The sequence below is a fragment of the Heptranchias perlo genome, chromosome 39 (genome assembly GCF_035084215.1).
Source record: "Heptranchias perlo isolate sHepPer1 chromosome 39, sHepPer1.hap1, whole genome shotgun sequence".
Lineage (NCBI taxonomy): Eukaryota > Metazoa > Chordata > Chondrichthyes > Hexanchiformes > Hexanchidae > Heptranchias > Heptranchias perlo.
Genome location: NC_090363.1, coordinates 11,179,536 through 11,190,704, shown reverse-complemented (window position 1 = coordinate 11,190,704; position 11,169 = coordinate 11,179,536). Strand labels below are relative to the sequence as shown.

The window sequence follows — 11,169 nt, the reverse complement described above, 5'->3', positions numbered from 1 at the left end:
TGGATCCTCTCGAAGCCACGAGGCAGAGGATCGTTTCATCAAACGTCCCGCCATTGATCCCCAACAAGCTTCTCCTCCATCGGATTCAACTGGGGGAGGTGAGGACAGATGTTGCACCAATCCCGCTCGGCCTCAGGGAGACGAACCTCGTCAGGTCCAATCCTACCCGCACCAGACCTGCGTCCAACCTGTCCAGGACGAGGAAACCCAGGGTGGGTCCAGGACATCGGAGGGTGTTCGGTGCCCCGCCTGGAAGGAGATGGGGATCGTCCGCATGAACTGCCCGCATCCCAGGCAGGAAAAACAGACAAGGTGGGCGAGGCTGACACCAATCCTGAGCCCGAGCCTGCGATCCATGCAACAGAGCAATTTCTTTCAAATCAGCGTTGATCTCTCCTCTCCCCTTCTTCTTTTTCCCTCTCCGTTTTCCCAGCCTGAGTCGCCAGCTCGTTTGTCTCTCAGTCTGATGATGGGTGCACACCGAAACTTCAACGAATGTCTATCCTCTTTGTAAATGTGATACATTTTTATCCAGATGTGAACAGCATTTCCAGGGACTCTGGAGTGATCTCACACTGGGAACCGGGCTGGATCCACCCACAGAAACATGACACCAGCAGTTTGAATCAGGAAGGACTGAAACTGATCACAGCTTCCAGACAGCTCCTTGACATTTATGGCACTTTGTCTTTTAGGGTGAGCGACTACAATCATTAACACAATTCAGTTTATGGATCGATATCTTACATCGTCTTTCAGCAGAGGGTTTGTCGTCGTCAGCGAGTTCGGTCTGGAGCAAAGTGCAGTGGAATCTCGATCCCCTCCAATCTCCGCCTCCTCCCTCCCTCTCTCCCCTCCCCCCACTGCCAACTCCTTGGACTTTCACCCTCCCCGCCCAGGTTCAACTATTGCTTCTCCGTCCTCCAACACTGTTTGTCCTTTATCGTGCTCAAGGTTTCATCTCCCCGTGTAAAAGTCGACGAGAAATAGACCAGTATATAATAATAATTCCCTGAATACTGCAGTGACCTACATTGTGAAATCACTGAACTGAAGGTGTTCGGGAGCCCAGCAACATCGAAGGTAAAAGCGGTTTGTATCAGGAAGTGCTGAGTGTGAACATGACTTCCAGACGGCAGGCAGAGAGTTTGACCGAGGAGGCAATTTGTCCCATCTGTCTTGACTTTTTCACCGATCCGGTTATACTGGAGTGTGGGCACAACTTCTGCCGCTCCTGTATCGCACAGAGTTGGGAACCGAAGGTAACAAACTCCTGCCCGGAATACAGAGAGGAGTTTCCCGAAAGAAATTTCACGGCCAATCCGGCCTTAGCGAATCTGGCCGAGAAAGTTCGAAAATTAAAGCTGAATCCGAAAGAGAAGGAAAGTAAACTTCACTGTGAGGAACATCAGGAAGAACTGAAGCTGTTTTGTGAAACTGACAAGAAACTGATCTGTATGATTTGCAGAGATGCGCGGGAACACAGAGACCACCGCTTCATGCCGATTAAAGAAGCTGTTGAAATGTACAAGGTAAAAGGGAACAGATTTGATCACCTGATTATTTGATCACATTTTCATGGTCGAACACTTTCATTCTGTGATTTTGTATCCCAATCCCAGGATCAGCTGAAATCTTCCTTAGATTCTCTCACAGAGAAGAAAACGGCGGTTCTAGAAACTGAACTGAAACAGAAGCAGCAGATTTCCGAAGTTAGGGTGAGTTCTCCCTGAGCTGATTCTCTGCGATCTCGGTTAGTTTTGTTCCTTTATCGCGGTACGTTATTATTTTTCACATTTCATTTTGTAGGAAAAGTCGAGCAGTCTGCAGACCCGCATCATATCCGAGTTCGCTAAAATGCACCGGATTCTCACTGAGAAAGAGCAGCGTTTAATCAGAGATCTCAGGAAAGAAGAGGAGAGGATTCTAGAAACAATGGAGGAAAATCTTCGAGAAATTCAAGACAATTTAAATTCTATTCAGGAGAAGCTTTCAAAGTTCCAAAAACAGATGGAGGAAAAAGACGGAGTGATATTTCTGAAGGTGAGGATTATATTTCAGTTTACTTCAGTGAATATTCACAGTCACAAAATGATGGGCAAGAATGTTGAAGTAAATGCAAAATTTCCAGATAATTCGGGACTGTTTTCAATCGATCGATTTTTTGTCGATTCCGAGGCGGATCTGCTATTGTCACCGAACTAATCGGCCTCTCACAATGTCGACAGAATCCCGGGATTACCAGCAACCACCCCGGGAATGATTTTCCCTGATCTTGATATTTAGCTTGTAATTATTTCGGTGTTGCCCAAGAGTTTAATATTATTCTGAAATTCACATTGCAATGCAGTTACAGTTTCATTGAGTGAGTGTGTGGGTGTGTCTGGTCCGGTGGGTGTGAGAGTCACTGTGTCTGTGAGGGGGACTGATGCTGATTTCCATCGTCTGACACAAATAAGATTTTTCAGCCACACCCTGTTTCTGTGAGAGGCATTTAATAATTTGGGTGTAATTTCTCCTGTCCGGCTTTCAAATACATCCTACATCGAACTTTTAGCACTTTCTCCGGTGCTTCTGTACCTTTTTGTAATGTGATGTTTCTATCTGTGTGTCGGCAGCAGTGAGAATTCAGAATTATCAACAGATTGTCACAATTTGGGCTAATTGTGCTGTCCGGATGTAGACGGTTAGTCTCTGTCCACTCAGATTTGTGTTTTATTTATTTCAGGAGAAAACTTGTCGGAAGAGGAGGTAGGACATGTTCTTTACTGAAACTCTGCACATTTTGGGAAAATAACTCAGAAAGGTGTTAATGATCAAGTTATAACCAATTGTTGAATATTCGCAGGATTAGCGAGGAAGATAATTTACTGTCATTAGCAAATGGCGCCCTGTCTGTCGAAAAATTCAACGGCCCTTTTCAGTACACAGTGTGGAGAGAAATGATTGATGCCATCAAACCCGGTAAAAGTCCGAGATGTTTCTTTGTCCTGATTGAAATCTCATTTCTTATTATAACGAATCCGATTATATCAGAGAGTGGGGGTTAAATTCGCTGACGCCCAAATTCGGGCGTGAGGGTCGCGGTGTGTGATTTACCTGCGCCCGGTGTTTCGGATGCAGGCAGCAGGCGAGATTCGTGCTTCAGGCTCATTTCCATTATTTGTCCCTGAGGCCAGAGCGATCCTTGGCGAGAGGCTGCACCCACCAGGAGGCTCGATATGGGGCGTGGCCAGCACCAGTTAAAGGCAACCTGCACTTCTTAAAGGGGAACTGCACTGCAAATGCAAACGGTGGAGGGTAACAAGTAAAATGGCTGGACCGGCAAGTGCGCGTGCATCGAGGTTCCACAACAGCTCAGTGGAGGCCCTGGTGGGGGCAGCGGACGAACAGAGAGCCATCATGTACCCCCAGGGTGGCAGAAGACCCTCCAGACACGAGCTGCGGAGGCAGTGGGAGGACGGTGCCGTGGAGGTGAATGTCAGGAGCATTGCACCACGCACGTGGGTGCAGTGCTGGAGCAAGTTCAATGATTTGACGCGAATGGTCAAGGTGAGTGAATGCAATTGTCAAGTGACACGTTCTGCCAACCGCAATATGGCTTCACCACGACACACCCAGTCACCCATCGACCAACAAACGCTGCCCATCTGTATGCAATGCAGCACGTTGCAGGCTGCATCTCACCCTCAAATATTACCGCACTTGCAACCCACTGACCCACCACCCACAGGTCACACACACTGGCAGCTCTTCGCCCACGACAGGCACATCACCCAATCATCTTGCAGCACACTCACTGGTACACTTCCCTCTGTCTTGCAGGAGGAGGAGGCACATAACAGCTGGTAGCATGAAAGACCTGAGGGAGGACGGGCACACCTGCACATCCGCACTCCCCTGGAGGAGACCGTGCTTCTGATAATTGGACAGGCCGTCGCTGCGGCCATGGCCACTGGTGGCGCTGAACGTCACAATGGAGGGTGTCTTTCCAAACCTAATTGTCCTTCTTATCTCCCACATCCCACAATCTTTTCTGACTCACATGCTGTAAATGGTGTCAGCACGCACATCATAGTTGCTTCTGTCACGGCTCAACAACTCAACCCACCTCCTTTTGTCGTTGCAGATACCCAAGACTGGAGCTGGCACCATCCAAGGTGGAGGAGGAAGACAATGACAATGAAGCCACACGATCACTTGTTCTGACACTCACAGCCAACTGCTCAGATACTGACGCTACGCATATTGTAGAGGCTAGGTTAGAGTAGGGATCTGCACGTGGTGAGATTTCGTGCACAAGTGCACAGGAGCCGGTGTGGGGTGAACAGTTATCACAGATGCCAGCTCCACCAGAGTGCGAGGTCGCCCAATGGTTCGGCTGTCAGATGATGAGTTTGATGGACCAGGCAACAGAGGAATTCTGATGGGCGTACACCACCAAATGCTTGAGACACTGGAAAGCCAGCCAGAAAGCCTGCATGCAACGTCAAGGGCCATGGAGGAGTCACCTCAAACTTGGCACAGGTTTTGCGCAGAGCTTGGAGCCCATCCTTACCCACATGGAATGGGTGATCACCTCCATCAGCACAACTGAGGAATCCATAAGATGCAACGCCTGATGGCCGAAACCACGACTTCCAATGCAGCACCATCCGATGTCATCAAAGGTCTTCATGCTTCAATTGAATCTCGGACTGCTGCTTTGGAAGTGCAGACTGCTGCGATCGTGGCTGTTGGCACTACTGTGGAACGGGGCTTCCAAGGCATCAGAGCACTCCGTCCATCTCGTCTTCAGTTGATCACCAGGATTGCTGAGGCACAGCCCCATTCGAGTGGCAGTGGCGCCATGGCAGTCAAACCTGCTGTCCTCTCTCCGGATGACAGATTTCCTGCTCCCATCCCTGCCACTCTGTCATTGCCCTTGCTGTTGCCTGTCAGCCAGCCAGGCCAGACTGCTGCAACCAATGTTGAGATGGTGCAGGGTGAAGCCGGACTCTCCTGGCCCACAGCTGCTTGTGTTTGTCCTCCAAGTCCATCTGCACACACCTGAATTGAAGGTCAGCAGCCTTCCACCACCGATGCTCCAACCACAGGGGATGCACCTCGTAGGAGCACCAGGAAGGGCAAAGGCAGACGAGCGACAAGCACTGAGGGAATTCACAAGGGTGAATAATGTAATGTTTTATACTTGAGTTAATGTGTAACGTTATGAATTTGTATTTGAAGTCACAGTTGGTGGTGGTTTTTATTTATGTGATAAGCCTCGGGAGGAAGCAATGTGTAATCATATGGAGGGCGATATGATGGTCATGAGGGAGAGGAAAGGTGAGGAGTGTAGGACTGTTGGTGAGTTGGGAGGTGTCAATGAGGTTACAGATATCGCTCATGAATAAGGTGAGCACGCAGAGCCCTGGCAGACAGGGCCTGTGCATCTTGTTGCCTCCTTGCCTCTTCCTCTTCCTCCTCATCCATTTCCTCCACTTCTTCCACGTCCTCCTCCTCCTCTGCCTCTGGCTCAGGATCTTGCCAGATAGGCGGTGGCAGGGCTGTTCCTTCATAAGGGCGAGGTTCTGCAGCAGGCAACATTCCATGACGAATCCAGGCATCTGCTCAGCTGAGTAATGCAGGTTCCCATCAGAACGGTCCTGGCAGCAGAAACGTTGCTTTCAGATGCCCGGAGATGTTACCCCTGAAATCCCCACATCACCAATCAGCTCGATCGATGAGGTGAGATGGGGGGTGGGGGAGGCGGAAATAAGAAACCAGAGGGAAAGAAAAGGAAGAAAAGGTGAAAGAAGTAAAAAGTGAGGAGGGGAACTGCTGCAGAAGAGAAGAAAGAACCGAGAGAGAGTGCAGGGGAACTAAACTCATCAGAGGGAATGGGAACAAGAACAGATCCGGCAGAGGGAGGGAGGGAAAGAGCTAACGCGGGGCAAACAGTGAGGAAGGGAGAGAATAAACAGTTCAAGTGGAAAAGTAGAAAAGCAACGGGATAAAGAAGCTGCGGCCCACAACTCAATGTGTCCAACAGCCTGACCCGGAACTCGAGATAAACTGGAACAACCGGGCAGCCCCCAGATTCAGAAAAACTCGTCCCCTAACAGAAAAAACACCCTGGACACAACAAACGGATGTCAGCCCGAATACAGTCCATCAAAAAAATTATATCCAGGAATCTCAACAGACTCAACACAAAATCAGCCAAAACAAAACCGATCTACATAAAAGGAGGTGGGAGTCTCATTTCCCCAGCAGACCCTCCTCACCATATGTGAACTGCTGCAGCCACAACTGCAGCCGCAGAGCAGGGCTAGGACATCATTGCTTGTGGATGTCAAGGTGACCGTGGCACTGAACTTGACTGCTGCCCGGGTAGCAGGCACTGAGCTGCATGATGCACTGCGTGTGGTCGCACACCAGCTGCACATTGAGGGAGTGGAACCCCTTCTGCTCATAAAGATGGCTGAGTTGAGATATGGAACACACATGGCTGTATGCGTGCAGTCAATGACACCCTGCACCATGGGGAAGCCTGCAATGCGGCACACACTCGTGCTCGCTCATTCTGCTTCTCTCTGTGAAGAATATCGCCAGCAGAGGCCTGAAATGATCCAAAGCCATAAAAGTTCAGTGCCACGGTCACCTTGACATCCACAAGCAATGATGTCCTAGCCCTGCTCTGCGGCTGCAGTTGTGGCTGCAGCAGTTCACATATGGTGAGGAGGGTCTGCTGGGGAAATGAGACTCCCACCTCCTTTTATGTAGATCGGTTTTGTTTTGGCTGATTTTGTGTTGAGTCTGTTGAGATTCCTGGATATAATTTTGTTGATGGACTGTATTCGGGCTGACGTCCGTTTGTTGTGTCCAGGGTGTTTTTTCTGTTAGGGGACGAGTTTTTCTGAATCTGGGGGCTGCCCGGTTGTTCCAGTTTATCTCGAGTTCCGGGTCAGGCTGTTGGACACATTGAGTTGTGGGCCGCAGCTTCTTTATCTCCTTGCTTTTCTACTTTTCCACTTGAACTGTTTATTCTCTCCCTTCCTCACTGTTTGCCCTGCGTTAGCTCTTTCCCTCCCTCCCTCTGCGGGATCTGTTCTTGTTCCCATTCCCTCTGATGAGTTTAGTTCCCCTGCACTCTCTCTCGGTTCTTTCTTCTCTTCTGCAGCAGTTCCCCTCCTCACTTTTTACTTCTTTCACCTTTTCTTCCTTTTCTTTCCCTCTGGTTTCTTATTTCCGCCTCCCCCACCCCCCATCTCCCCTCATCGATCGAGCTGATTGGTGATGTGGGGATTTCAGGGGTAACGTCTCCGGGCCGAGATTGTGCCTCCAAGTCACATCGGAGCCTCTTGGTGCCGGTTCCTTGTGTATTTCTACAGGTCCGTGGGTCACTCTGCAGGGGCTGAGAACCGCAGGGGACTCGGGGTCGGGTGGGGAGTGGGGAGTGGGGAGGGGGGGGCAGGATTCCTTGTGGCGGGTCGGTGTCGAATCAGGGCGCCAGGGGCTGAAGAAAGACAAAAATAAAACACAATGTGCGCCCGGTACCCGCTCAGCTCTTTCCGGGTTGGGAAGTCAGAGCGGTCCCAGGAGCGTAAACCCCCGGGTGGGAGCAGATTCCAATAACAGAACCTGGAGTCCGTTAAAAACACCCGAGGTCCCGGGAATCCCCCGAGTGGGCACTTTAAACAGGAAAGTGTTTGATTAAATCACAGCAAGAAACTCACTCACTGACTGTGTTATTTTAACCTTCCCCCAGCTCCAGCCTCTCTGACTCTGGATCCGAACACAGCCCATCCCCGGCTCATCGTGTCTGAGGACCGGACCAGTGTGAGAGACGGAGAGAAACGGCAAAGGCTCCCTGACAACCCGGAGAGGTTTGATTGCGTGGCCTGTGTCCTGGGATCGGAGGGATTCACATCAGGGAGACACTACTGGGAGGTGGAGGTGGGGAACAAGACTGAGTGGGGTGTGGGAGTGGCCCGAGAGTCTGTTAACAGGAAAGGGAAGATTAACCCGAGACCTGAGTCCGGATACTGGTATGTGTGGCTGAATCCTGGAAGTGGTTATTTTGCCGCCACTTCCCCCTCGCTGACCCCCCTCACCCCGAGTGTGGAGCCCCGGATGATCGGGGTGTACCTGGACTATGAGGGCGGACAGGTGTCGTTTTACAATGCGGACAACATGTCCCATCTCCACACTTTCACCCACACTTTCACTGAGAGAATCTTTCCGATCTTCCATCCGGGACTGAATGACGGCGGGAAAAACTCAGCACCGCTGACAACCCGCGGGGTTAAAGGTCACTAACACGTCCATCCCATAAATGCACACCGCCGACCTGCCTCCTGCCAGCTGCAAACTGCTGGGCGTCGGTCTCAGTCACAGGTGGTGCGGATGGTACCGAGTCAGGAGGTAATCCCATTTGAAATACAAACCAGCCTCATCTCGAATCATACAGCGCAGGAGGCCATTCAATCCGTCGTGCCTGTGGCTGCTCCTTGAAAGAGCCATTCAATTATTCCCACTCCCATGGACCCCTCCTGTCTCTCTTCTACTCCACAGACTTGAGCACATAATCCCGGCTGACACTTCAGTGCAGAACTGAGGGAGCATTGCCCATGTTTTAATTCACCTCTGTCACTGCCCACCATTTTTGGGGGCACTACCATCTTGTTTCCACCTCAAAGTGTCATCATCGCGTGGAGTGAGGTTCCAGATAGAGCGATGGAGACAAGAACCCTGGAATCATTTCAGAAACAATTTGATGCTACAATGGGTGGATGTTAAGATCTCTCTGGATGGATGGATCAAGATGGGCAGAATGGTCTCCCTCGTCTGTAATTATCTTGAAATCTTGTTTTCGTTCCCTTGCGTGTTTCCAAGTGTCAGTGGGACTAATTTTAAGTCAATGTCCATAACTGCACAGAAATGTAACTTTCCCGATTTATTTTTTTTCTGTCATTGTCCCGGCGAGAGTATCGAGGAGTTGATACTTTTGCAACCATTGTGATTGGACTGATCTTGCTTACTCTCGCCTGACAATCAATTAAGCACAGAACACTCTCAGTGTGCGCGAAGGTCTGTGTTTATTAGATTAGAAGGCAGCTGATCAGAACAGCAGGTAATGCATACTCTTTGCATAAGTTTTCTGTAGCTCAATAATTAATGTTAATATTCCCATTTTACGATGCCAACTGCGTCACGTTAATAAAGTTAATGGCAATGACTATATGTTGTCAATCGTCTGCCCTTTGTAAGAGCATTGGAAATAAAACTTTATATCCCAAATATTCAAGAATTTGTCAACATTTCTCCACAAGGGCCATCACTTTGGCTTCTTGAAGCTGCCTGAGCACCACCAGTGAATTACCATCTGGCGCATTACAAAGTCCTGAATTTTGTAATGTCCAGTGCACTGCAGGGGTGATGGCAGGGAGGGGTTGCGGGGAATTATTCCACGGGGCGACAGGTCACAGTGAGGGAGATTTACCCCGGCAGGATTTCAATTCCTGGACCATGGTGGGAGCCCTCTCCCTAACTGATTCTAGCTGGATAGGGAGGAGAGAAAAGAAAGAGAGAGAGAGAGAAAGAAAGGAGAGAGCGAGAAAGTGTAAATAGAGAGAAAAATGAAAGAGCGATAAAAAAAAGCGAATGAAAGAGTGAAGCAAGAAAAGAGAGAAAGAGGAAAGAAAGAACAAAGGGAAGGAGAAAGTGTAAAGTGAGAGATGGAAAAAGGAACGTGAGAGAGGGGCAAGGCAAGGGAAATAGGATCGGAGAATGAAACACATAAAAAGAGGATACAGACAGTGGAGCTGGAGGCAGAAAGAAAAAGAAGGAAATAAGAGGAATGAAAAGAGAGTGAAAGGATGGAAAGGAGAGAAAAAGAAAGAAAGAGGGGAGCGAGAAAATAAAGAGTGCAATACTCACCCTGCACAAAGGCGCTGCTCTCACATGACCTCACAGACCCTCGTCCCACACACATCATCCTACAATACACTATAAATAACTGTGTCGTGAGTCAGAGAGTTGAAAGATACAGAAACAATCACACTGTTCTACATTTTAAATATCTGTGCAGTGAGACAGAGTTTGATAGGTGCAGAGACACTCTTCTATTAAAAAAATTCAAGATATACTTTATTTCATAGAATTTAAAGATACACACAGTTCAATGTAAAAAACAGAATTCCAAAGCAATACAATTCAAAACAATACAATACAGATCGTAGACAAAACGATCCCAATATTACAATTCAAACACAGCGTTTATCTCCCAATACATGGTGTACAATACAAGGTGTGATGGCCTTACTCTGTGGCCTTTCCCATAGCGTAATATGCACCTCACTTCATTACGTCTCACAGCACGTACTCATGGATCTTGAAGTGTGCCAGTCGGCAATACACGGTCATGGACAGCTCCTTCAGCTGGGGTACGGACCAGCTGGATGGGACAGCCTGCGTCTGCTCGGCCAGCGTGGCCAGACCAGTCTTCTCAGTGTGGTGGACAGATAGAAGTTCAGCAGGTAGTGACACTTGGTGTTGCGTAGAGGGGTTCTACACACATCCTGAGGCAGCCACACACAAAGGTGGCCATCAGGATCAGGTGGCATTGGGGACGCCCTTACCCCCTTTGTCTAGGGGCTTGCACATGGTGTCCCAGTGGGTGTGGTCCACCTTGACAAAGTGCACGATAGCTCAGGTGACTGTGATGGCAGGGAATGGGCCAGTCCTTGACCATGTAGAGCAACACCGCGAGCACCTCACACCTTATCACCAGGTTCCTGCCGTTTATGGAGAGGGAGCGCACCCCCCACCACCCAAATACCAAGCCTTCGCTGGCCTTGGTGACCCACTCCCCACAGTTCTTGGTGCAGGCCTGAGGCCCCCCGAACCAGATCCCCAGCACATTCAGGTAGTAAGACCTGATAGTGAAGGGGACATAGGATCGGGTTGCCCACCTGCCAATGAACATGGCCGCTGTCTTATTTCAGTTCACTCGAGATCCCGAGGCCAGCTCAAACTGGTTGCAGGTGCCCATCTGTCTGTGTACCGACCAATGATCGGTGCAAAAAATCGTAACATCCTCCATGCACAGGGAAGCCTTAACCTGTGAGCCTGGGATCGTCACCCGCTGACACCTGCATCCTTGGTGATGGACAAGGCAAACGG

At 49.6% G+C, this 11,169-nt stretch overlaps 1 protein-coding gene across 1 annotated transcript; it reads left to right on the top strand.

The window, feature by feature from the left end:
• Positions 1–1,121: 1,121 nt before the first annotated feature.
• Positions 1,122–8,304, top strand: LOC137304931 (zinc-binding protein A33-like). Its single transcript, XM_067973716.1, has 6 exons — positions 1,122–1,532; positions 1,623–1,718; positions 1,810–2,043; positions 2,729–2,751; positions 2,849–2,964; positions 7,754–8,304. The coding sequence occupies exons 1-6, from the start codon at positions 1,122–1,124 to the stop codon at positions 8,302–8,304; spliced, it is 1,431 nt and encodes a 476-aa protein (XP_067829817.1).
• Positions 8,305–11,169: the final 2,865 nt, after the last annotated feature.